At 38.5% G+C, this 21,224-nt stretch overlaps 1 protein-coding gene across 3 annotated transcripts in view; it reads right to left on the minus strand.

The window, feature by feature from the left end:
- The window catches only part of ARHGAP8 (Rho GTPase activating protein 8), a 71,062-nt gene that overhangs the window by 12,773 nt on the left and 37,065 nt on the right, over window positions 1-21,224 (minus strand). For all 3 annotated transcript variants that reach the window (XM_030479025.1, XM_030479023.1, XM_030479024.1), the window contains exons 7-9: window positions 18,936-19,034; window positions 17,706-17,816; window positions 8,472-8,545 (exon numbers count right to left, since the gene is read on the minus strand). In XM_030479025.1, the coding sequence (XP_030334885.1) occupies window positions 8,472-8,545; window positions 17,706-17,816; window positions 18,936-19,034 (284 nt within the window). The remainder of the gene's footprint in view (window positions 1-8,471; window positions 8,546-17,705; window positions 17,817-18,935; window positions 19,035-21,224) is intronic.

The following is a 21,224-nucleotide window of genomic DNA, read 5'->3' on the forward strand; positions in this document are numbered from 1 at the left end:
ATGCTAAAGCTACCAGAGTTACGGGCTGAGGAAACAAAAAAGGCTAAAGATAATCCTGGTCATTACAGCTCAAAGCATTCAGTTTTGTCCTCCTAAAAATGTCATTTTGAAGTAGCCTATTTAGTTTTTGCTAGTAGTGTTTTTCAATCAAATCCCATTTACAGCATGGCTCATGTCAGCTGTCTCTTTAAAGTGAATTCGTGTGTGTGTGTATCAGTTGAACTGTTTTGCCATTTATAGCGTGGGTAACACAGTCCATAGAGAATACCAACCCTGGAGCAGCAGTGCTTGCCAGAGCACTGCTAGGGGATGACTGACATGGGCTTTCCAGTTCTGATAAACATGCAGCTGTGTGTCACTCACATACTCCATCAATGCTGCAGAGCCTCACACAACTCAGCACAAACTGCTCCCTGCCCTCACCAAAGATTAGATAGATAGGTACATAGATAGATAGATAGTGCGGACTTTTGCTACCCTTCACTAAACTCCCCAGACCAAAAAGAGTGAAATTTTATTTTAAATATTAAGTGTGGAAAAACACAGCATATGACTAGTGAAGGAGCCATCTGTATTCAGTAAAAAATGATTCTGCGATTGAGAACTTATCTGAGTAATTATTTCAGTGTCAGTAATCATAAATGAAAACAGGCGGGCACTTCATTCCGCATTGAAATAAGATGGTTTTTACCACAGTAGACAAAATTTCACAGTACAATGACACAACTTTGTCACATTCTGAGTTAATAAACTGTTGCTAAAAATACTTAACCCCCTTATGCCCCCCCAATCAGTTGTCCCAAAGGAAAGATACAGAAAATCAGAACTGATAAAGATAAATTAAAGCAACACATGCTGTCACATTGCTGCAAACTTGTCAAAGAAAGGGAGATGAGAAAATTACATTCTTTTTCTTTCAATCATCCCTGATTTGAGGGTTGCTGGCATCAAAAACCTTTGATAATTTGTCGGCTTTCACATGAGAAAAAGCAGAGTGAGCATCTGAATTCCTTCTGCCCCAAATTGAATTTGGAGATGTTTCTTTTGATTAGAGTCCTGCCAAGTCTCAGGAAGCGTCCATCCTAATTTGGAAGCAATTTTCATTCTCATTAATACAACTGATTTAGACATCTTCTTGCAGATTACCTAATTCTAGTAAGATTCCTTTTTAAAAATTAGAAATAATTTATTTCTGATATGAGGGCTCATGAGTTTATAGCATATTGTAATTGTGAATTTTTATGTTTAGGTCAAATCTGAGGTTTTGTTGTGGGTTTATTTTTCTTTTAGGGGAGTGTGTGGTTGTTTTGCTTTTGTGGGTTTTTTAAGCTAGAATATAGTACAAGTTTGAGATTGCATAGCCTTTCTATTGTATTCTGTGCAATGAATATAGAACAAGTGAGTGTGATGTCTGCACTCTCTAAAAAGATGATCTGCAATTCAAGAAGGAACACAGAAGATCAAGGGCAGAGCGGAAGAGAAGGGACAGTTCCAGCTCTACTGAAAAGCTGAGCAGCAGCAGCAAGGATGTAGAACAGAATCCAAAATATGTTTGTGTCCTTGCAGTTTTGAATGGCATATTTTCTAGCCTTTGGATTTATGAATGAATATTTCCAGTTTACACTTGGCACCTCTGAACATTATTTATTTACAATGCCTGAGCACCAAAAACACAAACTGTGCTTATTACAAGGTTCATTTTTATTTGATGGCACACGAACTAGTCTTGGGATTTATCTCATCTCCATGAACCCTAGGTAAAAACATTCATATGAAAACAAAAGAGCCAAGAACTCAGACTTGTTTATATGGCCCATGTCAAGCTTTCCCAGTGTTGCATTTTTAAAAGGTATTTGATTGATCACAAGATATGGAGGCCAGGAGGAAAAGTCGCTAAGCTGCAGCAATCCAAACCTATTCAGAATGCATAACCATCCATCTCTACCCATTCTGACAATCACCACCAGGATGTATTCATTCACATTAAAAAATGGAACCAAAACTTTCTCCATCAGCAAGATTTGTTGTGCTTCATAGAGGGGATGAGGAGGAAAGATTAATCATGTTTACCACTGCTTCTGCTATTGAACAGATAAAGGACAGCTTTAGTTGTCACTATAATCATACTATAGGATATTTTTTACTTTATCATTAAACTTCTATAGCATGGTTATTACCATTCCATTTAGAAGTCTTAGTCATTGCTGAGGTCTCTCCTGTGGTACCACGAGACAACATCGAACAAAAACTGTGCTGCAAAGCACTTCCAGGCATCAAAGAGATGAGGTAAGAGAGAAAGACTTGGCAATGGGGGCTACTGCAAGATAATTTTCCTATAGGGGACAGTTATCTTTTCTGTTTCATAATTTTGTAGTGTGATTCCTTCACCACAAGTTTATTGTTCCATTACTTCTGAGCTGCTGCTGATCTCACACAGTCTCTTTAATAATCAGTTCTCTATGCAATTTTTTGTAGCTGTTTCCTTATACAGCCATTCTGTAGAATGCAAATGTTATCAAATTTTGGAAATTTTAGTAATAATCGCATCAATTTAGCTTTGGATTTAAATTGTTTAAAACAGACAAGCATTTCATTTATACCTTTGGACATACTCTCTAAAACATAAAATATATTAACAACAATAAACCTACTTCTTTATTTCAAATTGGTATTTTGCATGACCGATACAAATTACAGTGTACTACTATTTCAGATAGACTTGAGCAACATTGCTGCTGCTTGTAAGCTGACATTTTCATTCAGGTCTAAATAGTGCAGTTTATACCCACCATAATGAATCAAATAATTCCCTTAAAAGCTGTCACCTGACCTCCAGATGTTGGGGGGTTTGCTAACAAAATATGGATGTTGCCAGGCAGTTTTATTTTTAGAGTGCATCAGTTAGTACACCCAAATTGTGGGTCAGAGTTTAAAAACTAAAAGAGCATGGTGAATCGTACTAACTAAACAAAATACTAACTAAACTAATTACTGACTAAACAAACACCAAAATCACCAGCCACACACTACCTAGCTTTTAATTTATCACAATACTTTATATCCAATCTGTAACATGCTTTTCTAGGAAGACACACATGTAAGTAAAAGACACGAAAGGAAACTTCTGACATCTTACTAGAGTTTAAAAGCAGAATTGCATTTCTGAATCCTAGAGGCTATGATGCATACAACTGCCTCAGAGGCTGGGCACTCCAAAGAGAGCAGGCCCTTCTCTGCCCTGGTGGGTGGGTGTGGGCAGCACCAGCAGCTTCACCCACTCGCACAACCCTGTCCCTGAGCATTATGGAAGTCATACACACAAAGATACATCCTCCATAGCATGGCAGCCTTACAGAACAGTTGGTTAGAAGTGACAGACCACATTTACAGTCTCACTTCCACACAAAATAGGTTGCTGAAGACATGCGGGAACGTATTAACCAGAGAAAGAAAATTATTACCCTGTGGCATGAGTTGGGCTTCTTGGAGAAAAAGGCCTGTAAGCAAAGCATCAAGATCATTAGTGCCAAAGGAATGACAACAGGTTAGAAACACTTATGAATTGTTCTGACGAGAGCAAATATTTAACTAAGCAAGATAATTTCTCATGGCATGGTAGAGGTAAGGTAGTACACAAAAAATACCTTATTTAGTGCAAGTCAAGCCTTGCATTTATAAACTAGACAGAAGAACTGGTTGTGGTTTTGAGGCTGAGCATAGAAAAAAACGTCCTCTGGTTTTCTGGTTACTATGATGAACTACCTATGTTAAATGTGTCCTTCCTCTCTGGACTGAATGATACCAACACCTTACTTCTGAATTAAAATACTTTCTCTGGTTTGATCCAGAAGATGGACTCTGAGGTTTAGTCTTAATGAGCTGACGATCTTCTCAGATACTTAGAACCCATTTTAGGAAACCAATTTCTCTCTGTGAAGGTTTGCAGGAACTGAAATTAAGCGTTTTAAAAATTCACTATCAAAAACTTTAAAAATATTTTTTCACTCTAAAGAGAAGCTAGAGTGACAGTGGTGAAATGGCTTTCTCTTCCTTTCTTGAAAAAATAACCTGAAAGTTATGACAGAAATTAAGAAACTTGGTTTGTTGTGTTTATTGTAATAATGTCTGAAGCATCAGCCATAATAGAGCTCATTTATATAATACAAACAGATGTAATCTCTGCTTACAGTAGATTCTTTAGTCCCTGTTAAGGTAATGGGTGACTTACTGGATCCAGTGAGACTTATCTTGCTTAGATAAATACATGAGGAAGAAACTTACTGCCATAACGACAGTTTGGCTGTTGTGAATGAGGACATATTTGCTACTGTCAGAACCCACTCAATAACTCAGTACAAAAGGGGGAGTTTTGGCTCATTTGTACAGATGAGGATGCCTCCACACTGGGAAGAACACTTCTGTAAACAGTGTTGTCTGAAACTAAGGCAGAAAATTTAAACATCAAGAAGGAAAATTGTGATATGAAGCAATCTGTCAAAGGGATCAGAGTCATTAAGATGGAGAAGGCTGGGTGAACTTTAGAGACTGAAAGTTTCCTTAGCCTGGTAGCATACTATTGCAGGCTGGTGCCTAGTTGGAATGTCACCACAGCTCCTGCATCAGATCTGTTCGAGAAATAAGAGCCTGAGCAGTAAAGAATGGACTTAACAGATGTCAGAGGGTCTTTGATGTTTCAAGAAATATTAACCCTGTTGACGAAGCATGATTTTGCAGAAGCTTTTGTGATCCAAGTCAGACTTTCAGAAACTGATTTCAGGTACATAAATGTGAAAATGCAGCAATGGGAAGAAAAAGTGGAAATACCGCACCTAGGATGAAAACCAAAACCCACTCCCTGCTAATTCTGCGAGGCTGGAAGCTATGCCAAAATCAAATGGAACAGGGTAATGACAGTGAATTTTTGTCACTTCCGGAAGATGATCTGAAGCTTTCACTGTGCTCACGGCCGCGTCTGGAGTGCAAAGAATGCTGCCAGTCAGCCTCCCAGGGCTGTCAGCACGGGAACCAACACTCGCTGCAGCTGATGGCAGAATTGAGATATTCCAGATTTAGAGAAAGAGTTAAAATCATAGCAGACAGCAGGTACAACAGATACCTGCACACTTATAATCAAGTGCAAAAAAATGCATGTCTATCACCTACTGCTTAACAGCCTTGGCATGGCAGGTACTTGGCTTTCAAGCATCAGCTGGCTGAGAATGTCAGAAAACACTCTACCTGACAAGCCATCTCCTCAGAAATATGGTTTGCGGGGATCTCTTTATGATACAGAATATGACAGCTCTGAGCAAACCTGGGCTTGATTGGAAAATGCCCTTACTTCCTGGGGGCACAGGACAGACAGCTGGAGAAAAAATGAGATAGTCCAGCTAGCAAGTGCATGGGCTGGACTAGGTATCAGTGGCCAGCATTACCATACCAACTGAGTTGCATAGGCACATAAAGTAGGACAAGGGCTTTGTTCAGAAGTATCAACACATTTCCTCAGAGACTATCCTTTACAAACTGTGCTGATATTGCACTGAACAGATGAAATTTTAAAAGAGATGTAGTTTGGAGAAAACCAAAGTATGATTACTGCTTTCAGAATAACAAACATTTCATCTAGGAGAAATTTTGCAATGACAAAGTCAAGCCAACCCTTTTTTGTCACAACCATGAGAGCTAAAACTTACTATTTTTTCCCTGTACTGTGCAATCAGTGCTGCTGCTTCAGAAAACTGTGAGTACCTGAGCTGGACTCCGCAATTGTTGACAGAGAAAAACATGGGATTGGTTCAATACTGATGAAACAAAACACTCAGAAAAGAACAAAAGCAAGACATTGAGGTTTTGTGTCAGATCAGTGCAAGAATTACTAGTTACTAGTCACTAACACAATATAATCATGGCCATAAACTTCTTTCTTTAAAATCTTTAAATAGGTCTAATGAAGTGCTGGATATGCAAAACCCTCCTTCCAAGTACAGCCAAAAATTTAAATCGATGAACATTTTAGTGACTGTATTTTCATTCAATTTCTAAATAATAACAGCTGTGAGAAGTAATGATGTTAGTACACATCCGTCCTCATTTTAGCTCCCTTGACTCCTGTGATTAGTGAGGAAGAGGTATTTACCTATTAAGATAAGCTAAATATATGTAACAATGATTGTTTCATAACAATTTAAACCACAAAAAAGTCTGGCTTTCATCTGCAGATGGGGCGTGCACTGATACACTACAGAAGCTCTAATTATCCACTTACAATTATAATTACAGGGATTGTCTCAAGCTGCCTGTCACTTGCCTTCAACATTCTTAGTAGTGAACTATTTACATTCCCTGTATCCAACCATAATATTTGACACAAGCTACACCTGCAAAGTTTTTATCATTAGCACCAGTCTGGAAATAGCACATCCAACAGCTTTATGGGCTTAAGTGGAAATCCTGCATTTGGACCAAGAGGCCTTCAATGAGGTCTATTAGGAACTCTTAATCTACTGCAGATCAGTATATACCTTTAAGAGCAGAACTTGGCTGCAGTGCCGTACTTGGCCTTGGCTGCTGTAGGTATTTTGAAGATAAATCATCAGTTTCAAGAAGTGAGGAGCTAGCTGTTCTGTACACAAGTATCCCTATAGATGCTATGCTCCACTGTTTGCAAACTGTAAGCAGGTATCCAATGCAGTGGGTGTCTCTCATTCTGCTATACATGTAATTAATCAGCTTCACTCAGTGTATGAAATTAAACAAAAATAAAAAGAGCAGTTATTTGATGTCCTTATTTACCGTGGGTTAAAGCTAAAATACAAAGGAGCATAGCCTAGTGATGATGGGAAGACACTGTCTAGTCTGTCCTCATTTAAATCAGTATGATATTGCACTGATTTAAATGAAGCCAGGATTTCTCTTGAAAATCAGCAATAAAGCCGAGAAGCAGCGTTTAACTTGCCCTCCCCTTTGTCTTCCCAAATGTGAAGCATATTCAACACACATTTTTAAAAAGTTTGAAATTTCTCACTTTGGGCTCAAATAAACTCAAACGCAGACCAAACCCTAGTGGCAATAGTTAAAATGAATAGAAGTCAATGATGCATACTATTTGAAAACTGAAAGCAAAATTTACCTTGTTGAGAATGACAGCTGAGGGATGCAAATTAAGAATTGGGAATGTTGTGGGATACAGATTTTGGGTGAGCCTGTCTGTGGAAGAATATAATTTACTCAAAACTTACTCAGAAATAGCTCTCTACATGAGGAAAATCTCAGATGAAACTCATTTAACAGAAATATAGAGATCTGAGTCTGGATTTTGTCTTAAAAAAAATTGTGCTGATCCTCAAAATTTGTTCAAGCATTAACGAAACTTAATGGCATATTAAATGCCAGTGATGTTTCTTTTTATATTTTTTTTCCCCTCCAAATAACTGAACCAAACACATTTTGATTTTCTTCACTTGACATACCTATTAAAAATTCACACCCTTATTTCAGGGATCTTAAGAATCATTCCCAGTTCTACCACTGTGTAATGTTGTGTCAGACACATAACTGTTCTGCTCTGTTTCTGTTCTACACCTGTAAGATAAATGTACCTAGGCTAGAGGTACATATACTGTGAGATGTAGCAAAAAATTGTGAAACTCTGGGGCCTTGGAGCACAAAGGGCTATGGAAATATTCCTGTGACTGCCTTAAAAATCAGGGATCAAAACACAATCACATTACACTGGGAAAAGGAATTTCAAGACTGTAGCCTTACCTCTGACTTTCTTCCTACATGCACCTTTACTCCTATGTAGGGAACACAGTGCACTTACCCTGCAGATAGCACCTAATATTTGGTCCTTTATGGTGGTCAGGTATGCACTGGGGAGCTCAGTGGTATAGCCAGTGGTTGAAAGTCTACCCTCTCTTTGCTCTGTGCATGAAGGTAATAAATGGAACTCAGATTTGGACGCTCCCATTTTAAATATGGGTCTTTGTAATCTGTATCTTTATATAATGTTAACTATAGATATGAACTGCAGTCAAAGGGTCTGTAAATGCCAGTAAAAATGTTTTGGGAAGGGAGAACTTCAGGCTTATTCCTGCAAAACACATTTTTTCAGTGATTTTTTATGGCTGCTGGTTCTATAAAAACCAGAACTTCTGATCGATTTTCACTAAGCGTTTTACTTATAACGAACAATATGATATGAGTTGATGATGCGTATTCAAGACATCTTTTCTCATTTGCTATTCCCTAATTAATCCAAAGGGCAAGAAGTTTTTGGCTTTTTTTCATGATGGGACAATAATCTGATAATAAGATTCCCTATCCATGAAAGCTCTCAAGGTAGTGCCCAATTGCCACTCGAGTTTTCAAGATATAAGCATATCCTGTGTAGCTGTAAACTTGCTGAATCAGTTTCATGCTATTGTCCTTGTTCAGAAAGACACATCCTCTTTTGACACAAAACTCACCTTTTCTTTTTAGGTAGGATACAGTTTCCTTCATTACTGGGGGGATTAGTTCGCCTTTATTTTTGTCCTTGATACTGTTAGGGGGGAAAAAAAAAAAGGTAACAGCCTTTAAATAGCATTTATAGATGAAGAGTCAAAACCAAGATAGAGCAGTCTCAGCAAAAACCTGAGAGATACGTGAGAGCGTACATGGCAAAGGCATTGGACTAGATGATCTCCAGAGGTCCCTTCCAAACCTAATGATTCTGTGATTAAATTTCACAAATTAAGGAGCCTGCACCAAACACAAGAGTCCTCCACAACTCTAACAGGCCCTGAACAAGCCATTGGAACAAGAGGCTTGGACTTCTATTTAAAGAGCTGTTCCTAAACACCTTCTTGCTAGAAAAGCTGTATAACTGCAACAGCGCTGAGTCATAATCATAGAATCACAGAATGGTTAGGGTTGAAAAGGACCTTGAGATTATCTAGTTCCAACCCCCCTGCCATGGCCAGGGACACTTCGCACTCGACCAGGTTGCTCAAGGTCCTGTCCAGCCTGGCCTTGAACACTGCCAGGGATGGAGCATTCATAATTTCCTTGGGCAACCTGTTCCAGTGCCTCACCACCCTCACAGAAAAGAACTTCTTTATATCTAGCCTAAATCTCCCCCGTTTAAGTTTGAAGCCATTACCCCTTCTTCCATCACTACAGTCTCTGATGAAGAGTTCCTCTCCAGCATCCTTGTAAGCTCCCTCCAGATATTGGGAGCCTACAATATCTATTTATCTGTACAATAAATAAGTGCTATTTACTGTCCTGAAGGGGAATCAAGGAAAGAGCAGCAGAATGATGTTCCAGGCTAACTTTGCCTCTATTTGAGATTGGTTTTGCTCTAGTTTTGTTCCCCTAACTTGGCACACCCCAGCAGGGCTGCTTTTAACCATGATGCAGTGACAGAAGTGGTGGTGGCTCCGATTGGATTTAGTTGGACACTGTTGGTGGAACAGGGTTTCAAGGCAGCTTAGAGGCAGGCAAGGAAGGAGTACGCGGTGAATGCTTCATAAAAAGTCTTGATCAAGGGATGCTGCAAGTTTAGGAGCCTTTTATCATGCTGATTTTTCTTTGTCATTTGTCTCTTTTTAAGCCACAGTGTATGTATAATTAAAAGGATATTGTGCTATTTATTTTGAAGGCAAAGTGATGCAGCAAGAGTATTAATGCTTTGAATGATTTCCGTGAAATGGAATTTCTTTCTCTTTTATGAGTGAACAGTTGAGGCAAAAAATTGAACATAGAATTTTCTTGATCTAGACAGTGCAAGAAAATCTGCAATCATCTTATTTAAAAAAGAAAAAAGTCTTTGACAGTTTAAGAAGTATAACAAAGAAGATGGTCAGATTTGCTGAGTGTCCTGCTACATTTTAAGAGTAATCAACAACAAAATAAAGGACCAATCTCAGATTTTAAAGTAGACTTGGTACATATTTATGTGTACAATTTCATATTTGCTATTTAAAAGATGACCAGTTTTACAAACAAACTAAAGCACCAGCACAAAACAGAGATCTGTGACTGTACCATGAGAGGCTGCAAATGCTGCAGCTCATCTACAGAAAACGCGGGATGCTTATACAACATGTAAACATAGCCTTAACCTAGTCCTGTTAGCTGAGGTTGCACCTTGAGAGGTCTTAGAGTCTTTTCCATATATTGTGATTTCTACTGTTTCTGCCTAGGCTTGCTTATTAGTTTATTAATATGAACCAACTAATAATAACTGGAGTGTCTTTAAGAAAACTTTTGTAACATTGTTGCATGGAAGGAGCAATCCACTATTATATTTTGTTTACACTACACATAAAACCTACTTTAAAAAAAATCTTACAGCAACATAAATCAGCATGGATGGGTAGAGAAACTGTCAAATTGCTCCTCCTCCTCATATTTATTTTCCTTATGCCTACAAAGGGAGTTACAAGAAGATATGTGGACTGGCTAATTTTGGATCTCCAAGCTTTGGAGGTTGGTCAGCCCCAGCTTCACATATGGGGGTGGTGGGGGTGTTTCTCCAACAGAAAGACTCGGAGCAAGATCATGACTTAAGTACTGAATCACTCTGTCGTTTTGCCTCTTTTACCCATAAACTGACAGGGGAATATACTTCATGCTATTCAGTTATTCAGCCATCAAATATTTTGATCTCATGCATCACTCCAGGGACACAATGCTGAGCCACTACTGACATTTCTTCCAGTTAGTTTCATTGCCTGCCCAGTCCTACTCTTCCTCTTTCCTATTTTCACCGTCACTCCTAGTCTTTCCTTCTCCTTCCAGCTTCAACAATCTTACAGCATTTCCATGCATGCTGGTGACACTGTAGAGTGGAAGGTCAGTGTGAGTGTTACAACCAAGCAGGAATTGATCAGTGCTCTCAGACCCAGGTTGTTCTCCCCTTCCCCTGCCTTCCACCTAGACCCTGGAGATGAAAAATTAACAAGTAACTTTGCTTCAGTACCATGAGTTCTCTTACCATCCCCTGCAAAAGTTGGCCACAGCAAAGGAGACAGAGCCATGCAAACACAGAACAAATGAAACCCCTACCCTGCTCTGAAAGGCAGTTTCTGCATGTGAATTCTTTTCTCTCGCAGCAGATCAGTGTTGTATAACAACCCTGCTGCAACAACATAGAACAAAAGGGAGAGAGTTGAGGCTGTTCAGCCTGGAGAAGAGAAGGCTGCGTGGAGACCTCATAGCAGCCTTCCAGTATCTGAAGGGGGTCTGTAAGGATGCTGGGGAGGGACTCTTCCTTAGGGACTGTAGTGGTAGGACAAGGGGTAATGGGTTCAAACTTAAACAGGGGAAGTTTAGATTAGATATAAGGAAGAGGTTCTTTACAGTGAGGGTGGTGAAGCACTGGAATGGGTTGCCCAGGGACATTGTGGATGCTCCATCCCTGGCAGTGTTCAAGGCCAGGTTGGACAGAGCCTTGGACCACATGGTTTAGGGCAAGGTGTCCTTGCCCATGGCAAGGGGGTTGGAACTAGATGATCTTAAGGTCCTTTCCAACCCTTATTATTCTATGATTCTAAAACAGGCAGTGACTGTGCAGCTCCATTAATAAATTAGCCTTGCTAATAAACCACATGAGGAAGGAAGTTTTAGGGCTTGTTTACACATCGTACGAAGTTGAAATCCCCAATGAAATTATATCCCTGGGTGCGGGATATGAAAAGGAGCTGGGAGATGAGGTCAGTACCAAGGTTAATGTTTAGGATACCAGTGAGGAAAAGCCTGCAGCAAATCAAGGGAAGGGAAAAACCAAAAACCCCCAGCACATTTATTTTAACCTTTCTAATAGGGGAGTTATAACATACTCTTTATGTGTCAAATAATTTTGTTCCGTATATTCAAATCAGTACTCTAAACATTTAGGGCAACTTTTATTAAAATTAGTCGAAAGCCTAATTCACTTAAATGGGAACATCATCAAGACTTTAATTTGCTTGGAAGCTGTTACATCTTTATTATTGACAATTTAAGCTCATGGAACTCATTCTCAGCCTCTCTGAAGTTGCTCTGATTGTTTTTGCTTTCTTACAGCTGCTCACTCCAGAGGCACCAAATAACAACCCAGCAGCTTTTTATAAATGTTTTCTAATTATTATTGTTAGCCATAAATGTGTTTCCCATTTCAGTGTATAAATAGCAAACTGATTATTTACAGCACTCACTCCTGCTGAGCACTAGTTTATCTGTCAGAGAGGCGAGACAAATAACTGGGCTATAATTTGTAATAATAAAACCTGCACAACATTTTTCTTTTTTTCTAGGAAAAAAAGATACTGTTTCTGCACTTCTACCATTTTCTATAGGATTCCTGTTTCCTTTGAAGGAAAGGTTCCATTCCCACGACAATGAAAGAGGTTCTCAAGATAAATGGTATTTTAAAATAGAGTAGGATATTCCTGAAAGTCACATGCAAAGGATTGTTCTGCTCTTGCAACACTGGGAAAAGCTGGGATGTATATTTTCATAGCATTTCACAATGTAGGACATTGCATTTGGTTTACTGGACCTAAGGTGACAGAAAAGAATAGGGACATTACTTCAGCTAATGTAAATCAGACCAGCTCAGAGGTCAATGAAATTACACCTCTATCCTTTCTTTGTGGATCCTATCAAGTAATCTCCATTTTTCTTGCCTTGTTCAGGATGCTGTGATGAGCAGCTGCACTTTATGATGGACAATGCGAACTGACACCGGAGGTCAGGCACTACTATGAGCGATTTGAAATGAGAGATCTCTTTCTGCTTAGGAGGCAAGCATAACAGAGCATTTCAGTGCGCACTATAGTTTTCTGTAAGCGATTCACAGATCCGAATAGTATTGCAGCAACATGTCAGATTCAAGAAGGATCTATTCTGGTAAACACAGTAGCCAGGGAAAATGAGTACTTCTCACTATAGGGTATATGATTAGTTACTGCAACATGTTATATATCCAATGACTCATTTCTAGACAGTGGACAGTTATCAAAAAATATCTTTATATGTTGTTCTGAAGTGTCATTAAGTATTCTTGGATGATAATCTTTCTCTTTGCTTTTCCTCTCCTTTTCATTTTTTCCCTGCTGAGAACTGCTGAGATTTGGTTTAGAATGCATTCTTCCTTGCTGGTCACGCATGCACAGCATGCACAAGCGGAAAGATTATGACCAAAAGGAAAGCACCCTGAAATGTTTATGATGATAACAATTCAACAAACAAAAGCTGTATAGTTGTGGTAATTCTGTGCATTTTCTCTGCCTCCTTCTCCTCATCCATGTCAATAGATAGAAAACCAAAACATTTCCTGTCTTCCCACAAAAGATATTTAATTTTAGATTTTAAAACCATTTGGAGAAAACAGAACAATGCCAATAGCTGGTGAAGGTCAACTGTGCTCTGTGCTGGAGCTCAGCTGTAACCTTCCTTGATTACAGAGGCAATTGGATGCAGCAACAGGGGTTTGTAGGAGCTTGCTGAACATACAGCAGAGGACAATGATGCTGCTTATCCCATATAGTCAAATATTAATTCCTTTAAAGTGTTGGAAATTTAGGAAGCTTCATTCATTAATTTTAATTATGTTTAACTATCAATATAGGCGGAGGGTCCTCCAATTTTTTCCTTGCTTTTTTAAACATAAAATCTTCATAATTTACTCTTAGAATCAAAATCCTGTTTTTCACCCTGACATGCAGTGCAAACTAGTGAGGATATATTCTGAATAGCTAACTCCTGATACTCTACGTTTTTTGTGTGACAGTAGCATTGCTGAAAGAACAGAAAAATAGTCTTGCTATATCAACACAATACATGAATATTCTTTGAAATGTCTGGATTTATAAAAGCGATAGCTACTGGTGAGTAACAGAAAGTCATTTTCATAGTACTGTCATACTCTCCTTTGGAAGTCTCTGATCACTACAGGCTGGGACGTTATACCTGAGGAAATACCACTATACACTTGCCCTGTTCTAACACTGTTCCCTGCATCCATCTGCTATTGCCCCTTTATTGGAGACATGACATGAGGCTTGATAAACCTTTCAACTAGCTCATTATGGTTGTTATTCTCCTCACTCTATCTGAGCGTAAGAAGCTCGAATCAGTAAGTTAGAGAAGGACATCATAAACCTTAAACATGCAAACTATGCCACCCACTCTGTACTACACGTTCTTAAGTACCTGTCAAATCTCGATATGGATTCGGATTACATTATAAACGAAAAATTAAGTGTGGACAAAACCTCCTCAGGAGGACTTTTCTGTGTGATATCCCCATGAAAATGAACATTAGTTTCAGTTGTGTTGTTCTATATTTTCAAGAAAATCACATAGCTTTTAACATGAATTCAAATCTTTAAAGGTACAATTTGGCAAACTGGAAATGCAGGCTGGGGATTAGAAACACTATGAAAAGACTGTAATTCAGCAAACTGGACAAGTCTGCTCTATACAGGTAGGCATAAAGAATGAAATAGGGAGACAACCAATCTTTTTTGGTCCCTCGCACTTTATTCTGAAGACATCTTATAAGTCAACTTTGGATGATTTAACGGCCTTTACTAAGCTCAATTATTACTGTTTGAATTAGCATAGTTTCACAGGAAACTTCAGGATAACTTGGTACTAGATTCAAGTTCTAGCCGCAAAGACCAAATTACTGAGTTATCACAGGAGCTCACGATGAGGAAGGTTTTCCACTTCACATCTGTGCCTACAAAGATACATGCTCAAATCCCAGACAAGTAAATGTACATAAAGCTGGGTGGACTCTTAGCTTAGTGTGTGGGTTTATTTTTCTCCCTACTGAGAGCTTAGAGTGAGTGACACTGAGGGGTTAAAGATGCCAAATATAGCCATTTTAAATTCAGATTTTGGATCCTGAGTGGATAGGGGTAACACAAGAAAGAAACGTTTTGAACTAACCTGATAATAAGCCCTTCAGCTCACTCCTAAATTAAACCAAATTCAGTATAGATTACATTTCAAAGAATTAAACTTCCAGCTATCATAGACATTTCATGATTTTTAAATGCTCAGTTGCCTTATGTCATTTTGAAAATCCAACTCTACAAGGTTAAAAATATCTTTGTCAGTTAACAGATTCCTCCAAGACAAGGCACTGGTTCCACACACTCATTTATCAGTGTCTAGATGGAAACTTTCTTCAGCTTCATTTTGCTGTCCTAAAAAAACAGGTTTCCTCCCCCACCTGCTGGACAAAAGTGAGATACTGTGAACCAATGCTTAGTCACTTTTTGCTCTTCTAGTTTTTAATTATATTTCTGAAAAGCAAATGTATTAACCCATATAAACTGAGAAAAAGGTTACATGAGGACATGTTACCAGAGAAAGCACTGCCTGCTGCTTTTATGGAGGCACATTCAAAAGGCTATAGCTTTACCACTTTCCACCACCAGAAGACATTGGGATGCCATTATCAACCATCTTCACAAAATTAGGCCGCCTATGATGGCCTTAGGTAAATCTCATTCACCAATGTTTTACTGACTGAATAGAAATCATCATCCCAGAAGTACTGAATCTGATGAAGCCTCAGGCCTATGGGCCTTATCATTTCTTTTCTTAAACTGAAGAAAAAGACTCCAGAGAAACAGTCCTTTAACAACAGCAGCTTTATCTCAGCAGTACCCCTGACAGTACCATTTTTACTAACTGTAATGAAATATACAGCACATATATTCCCATAAGCCTATACAAAATAAAATCATTCTCCCTGTAGCTCTCTTCAGGAAAGGAATGACCCTCACCCAGAAGAAGACTTCAAACCTGCCTCTTTGCTAGACAGAGTGGGAGATCACTGCCATTTTGTCATTACAGTCTGTAGAGATCATAAAAGGAGAGGGAATTAGAAAACGCAATTCATTTATCAGATTAAAGTTGATACTTTTTTTGCTCAGGTTTTAGAAGCTCCCAACACATGCCATTACCTCTCCTCCACTAGCTTTACACCTGTCTTTGCAAACAGTCTTAACTCCTTTAGTTCTCATTTACAAGTTCTAGGAGACTTCTTTATTTGTAATTTTTTAGTGGTGATGCCGCACTGTCTCTTCTGCAAGAGGGAATTCAGACAAGGGTGAACAAACAGAATGAACAAGCATCCCTATGTACATCCATTTTGGACACGTGAGTGCTGTGAACTGCACCCACGCATGGAGGGCAGCTGTCTGTCAGCACCTCCATCACTAGCGCTGGAACTCTCTGGGTCAAAAATGATAGTAATACCTCTCTCAGTGTTTCTCCACCCACAGATTTTCCACAGAAAAGCTCTTTAGGAAGTATTCACCCTTTTTATGCTTAGGGAAAGCTAAGGCATGCAACAAGGGTGCAATTTGCTGATGGTAATGCACCTGGAAAGTGGTAGAGCCAGGAAGGGTGGTCACCAAAGCCTCAACATGTGCAGCCCAATGAAAGACACTGTTCACTGTCTAGGCACAGTCAGAGAAATAAAATATGACTAGCCTATAGTAAGAGTGGCATATAACATGGTGTCTGATTGCATAAGCCTGCGAGAAGTTTGGTAGAGCTGCTTGAGCATCCAGTCTAAGGTGGAGGCAAGAGACAGTGTGCCCTTAAGCCTGCAAACAGTCCTGGTTTTACTACTGCAGCAGCAGCATAAAACATTGCCTGTCTTAATGACCCAGTGGAGCCCACCTAAAAGATATTCTCTGAATTAGGGAAGTGAGTTAGCCATGTTCCAAGTGTTAGGTTGAACTCTAAAGAGGTATCATAAAAGTTAATGTCACAGTAGCTCTTACACAATAGATATTGATTGTACTAATTTCAGGCTTTCCAGAGAGGATTAATGCTTAACATTTAACCTGGGAAAAATTGTATTTTATATCTCGTTTACAACTCAATCATTAGAACCAGAAAAGTAGATGGGGGGGGGGGGTAGAAGGATATTCGACAAACACCGAAGTGTCAGACAGACTAAACTGCCTTTGCTGAATGTGAACAGTATTGTTCAGCTATTTTTGAGAAGGATGCCGTAGAAAGATGACAGAAATGACTGTAGGTAGGCAGCTAGAAGGTTTTGTGGGTTTTGTTGTCATTTTTTACTAAAATTGAAACTTGCAAGTATTACTGCAATCCCGTTGCTTGCGTAAAGTAAATCTTTTTATACCACATACAGAGCTGTAATCTACGTAAACAGCTGTCCGGGCATTTAAGCAAGAGAGTGATTTTATTCATTTCATAAAACTCTGATCAGAACAATATGTGAGCAACAAAACAACAATATATAAAGGCTCAAGCATCCATTTTAGCTTTATGCAGCCATTTTGGAGCCTGAAGCTTTGTTCTGGCTTTCCTTTCCACCATCTAAATATCTCCAAAACACTTTCATAATGCCAGCATCCACCAACAACAGATTAGCTCATGACTCTCTCATATATGGGCAAATTTCTGTCCACTGGGAGAAAAGTTGTGCAGCCATGCTAGCACTAACTACCACAAAGATATTGTAAACGTGAAGACCACACAGGTCACTGGGACTGTGAGACCTATCCTGAATGCATAAAACCTATTGTCTAGCATCATAGTTTTGTGGCTTTCAAAGAGAATGAGAAACTAAGCATATAATAAACAAAATATTTGCAGGCGTTCTGTCCGGTGAATCTGTGCATCACAGAAGGCTTCAAGGTACAGAAATATCATATTTTAGAAATCTCATGGCTTACTATTGCAGGCTGACTCCAAATTGCTGGGTAGGTAGAGGTGGCCGTGGTGGAGGAACCTTAACCACAGGTGGCAGTTTACCCTTCTGTTTCCCCCGAAGATTTTCATCATGTCTGTAAAAATCAAGAAATCCTTGATATTCTGTGCACCACAGCTGACAGACTATATATATGAACAACTACGAGTATTGTTCCTGATGCTGATTTCCTGACAATAGTGTATATTAGTCTTATAAAACTTGCATTTAATTTAAGCATTAGGAACATTTTTAAGTAGTACTTGTGGTAAGATACTGAAATAAGACAGAGAGGAGCTCTTTTGCTTCAGCAAGCAAAGCATAGTAATAAATATGTCCAAAAAAATATTATGTATTATAATATAATTCAACAGCAAAATCCAAACCTATCTACTACTCAAAATACGACTCCCCTTTCTTTGGCAAGCATGCAATCCAATTTATAACCTTAGAGCTGTAAGGTATTTTCTGTTATTCCATATTTACACAGAAAGTGTGTAAAAACCCACCAGGCATCAATAACAGTCATACTCAAAGCTTCCAGTTACTTTCATTCAGCAGTGACATAAAATCACTTCCTGTCAGTACATCAAAGCATTTCCATGTAAAGCGCTGTGTCGAAAAGACTGTTATTGATACTAATACTGGCACTTGACAATTCCAGCCCTACGCATTTCTTTTTCTCTCCTGCCCCCTCTCCAGTACTTCTCCCTAACACACATCCATGCACAATATAAAAGTAATGGATCCGCTGACAGTAGATGTATCCATATAGTTTAAAGTCAATCAACACTTTGCTGACTGGCGATGCTCTTAGCAAAAGGAAGTCGCTTAATCTGTTACAATATGCAAGCAAAAGGGTCAGGATTACACTTTTGTCCATGAACATTACATGATACTCTTAAGCAGTACTGACACATGGATTGGTTTTACTAACATTCACCCAGAAGCTGCTAAGAATATGCTCCACAGCTGAGATGGAGATATACCAAATCTGTAGAAAACTATATAACATTCTCTTCTCTAAACACCTGACACACTTCAACAGATCTTTGATGGCAAAGCAGCTTTCAGAATTAAATCCAACCAAGCACAAACAGGTAAATTAGACTTTTAATCATTGAGGAACTAGGATTAGATTCTTCTTGAAATATGCAACAAGATGCAACTCTACTTGAGAGAGTGTGAGACAACGTATTTTAAACTTTTCACATACCGGATGACTTCTGGAGGGATATTTAGCTGGTCATATTTGAGATGCTCCCTGAGGTCACTTAGATAGTTCAAGTAGGTGATTTTCTTCCCAAACTTATGGCTAAAAAAACCACCAAAATCACAAAGTATGAAAATCAGCATGGGAGGAACATTTATGAAGGGTTTAGTTTCTATTACAAAAATGTAAGTGCTGATGCAACTCAAAAATTAGACTGTAATTGAAGCAGCAGGAGACATAAGATGTATTTCATTTCATATGATCAAACATATACAGTGCATGCCTGAGAGTCTGATCTGAATAAAAATAACTGACTTCCATCTGAATGTTTTTTGATTTGCATAGATATGAAAAACAGTATTTTAAAAGCCACTGAAAAACAGGTTTCGCATAGCATTAGAAAGCTCACTAAAAACCCATTAACTTTGGAGAAAATGTTACATGGCCAACAGAACAACATGTTTGTGTTATTTAGGCATTCCTCCCTGCCAAAAGACAAAATGGGGCTGTAGACACAAACTATAAAGTAGCAAGAGACAGGGAAGGTTTTCACAGCCTGGATAGTGTATATCCTTGAAGTGTCGGGCCATAAGCTTTACCCATTTTGAAAAGGACTAGATAGCTTCTAGGAAACACCCTGAATAATAAAGTTTTCCTAGGACTTGTTCAAAACAGACTTCCAAATTTGAAGCACCAAGTATCACTAGTTAGGTCTTGACTTTTAGACAGATTACACTACTTTACAGGCTGAGGCGTTCAAACAAGATTTAACAACACATTTATACACATGGCCTAAAATAATTTTGTATTTTTCCACAACACAAAATATCTGCCCTGTAATGAAGTGTCAAGCAAAATAATAGGTATTTATGATAAAAAGTGTACTTTGCTGCAACTTATTTTGATAGTAAAATTGGAAAAAATTCTCTCGCATTAACGAATTTATCCCTGGATTGTCAACTATATATACACACACTCCCTCTAGTGGGAGATGGTACAAATGTTAAGTCACATCAGCATTTTAGCTTTTAATTGAAATGAGCTAAGTTTTGCTGCTAGGCAAGTGATTTTAGGACTGGTGGGTATCAGTCTGTGGGTGTACAACTTCATAGCTCTTCAGTGTTTCTTCTATTCGAAAACAGCAGGCAATTTCAACATCTTACCTAAGCCATAGGCTGACACAGAACTCTCAGGTAATCACCTCTGGCAATACAAGACATGTTACAGATACACATAATTTGTAACTAAATTGTGAGCATTTAGGAATTATTGCCGTTCCTTGAAAAGGCCACATCACCACCACACTGACCTAAATGTATATTATATTCTTTTTATAACAGGTGGGTGGCTTCTGTTAGCTCACACATAGAAATGTGCTCTTCTTACACAAAAAAAAAAAAAAAAAAAAAAAGCTAGGAAAAAGAATGTCCAGTGCATTTTTTTCCCTTCTTTTTGTGAACTTTAATATTGACACTTAAATAAAAGCATGATCTGCTAGAAAAAGATTATTCTATGCTGGAAAGAAAAGGTACTGTGAACAAATTTTAAATTGTACCATTCTAGTAAATTAACACTGTTCATAAGTTTTAGTTTTCAGTGAGTATAAATTAGGGAAATTGTACATGGGCAGTTTCACACTCACAGTTTTAAAATTATATCCTTCCATTTTCCCTTATTTGACAAATCCAAACTTGAGTCAACCCAAAGCACAGATACATGTGAGCATTTGACAATCAAACCATTTTAAGGAGTAAAGAGGGTATTGTTTTTTTTTCTAGCTTCAGCTAATTCCTACCTTCTGGCTTATGAACCTTTTCAGAATTTACTCATACTTTCAATTATTTCGTCAGACCCAGCGGTCACATATTTTAACAACAGAGAGTAGAGTGTTGCTAAATTAGACTCAGAGCAAGTATCGAGGTACGTAGTGGTAAAGTCAAATACAAACAGGAACAGCCATCCTAATGAAAGCAGGGTGTTCAGAAGGTCAAGATAATGCTGCCCTAAGATGACAAGTATGGTTTGAATTACTTTTTTCTTTTCATATGCTTTTTACATGTTCTGATCAGTCTAGAAGTTAAACTTCCCCTTTCTAATTAACTAGCTTTCTACCAGTCAGAAACTGAATCAATTGCAAGCTACTGTAATGGACATTTTTAGTTGGTTCATTATGGCTTCTCAGAATAAGCTGGTTTTGTCCTCCAGCCCTGAGGACATTCACAATATAATCTGCAAAACAGAATTACTTTGGAAATTACAGAAGTTCAGGAGCAGAAACTAAGCAAGCCTAAC

The sequence above is a fragment of the Strigops habroptila genome, chromosome 3, assembly GCF_004027225.2.
Source record: "Strigops habroptila isolate Jane chromosome 3, bStrHab1.2.pri, whole genome shotgun sequence".
Taxonomy (NCBI): Eukaryota; Metazoa; Chordata; class Aves; order Psittaciformes; family Psittacidae; genus Strigops; species Strigops habroptila.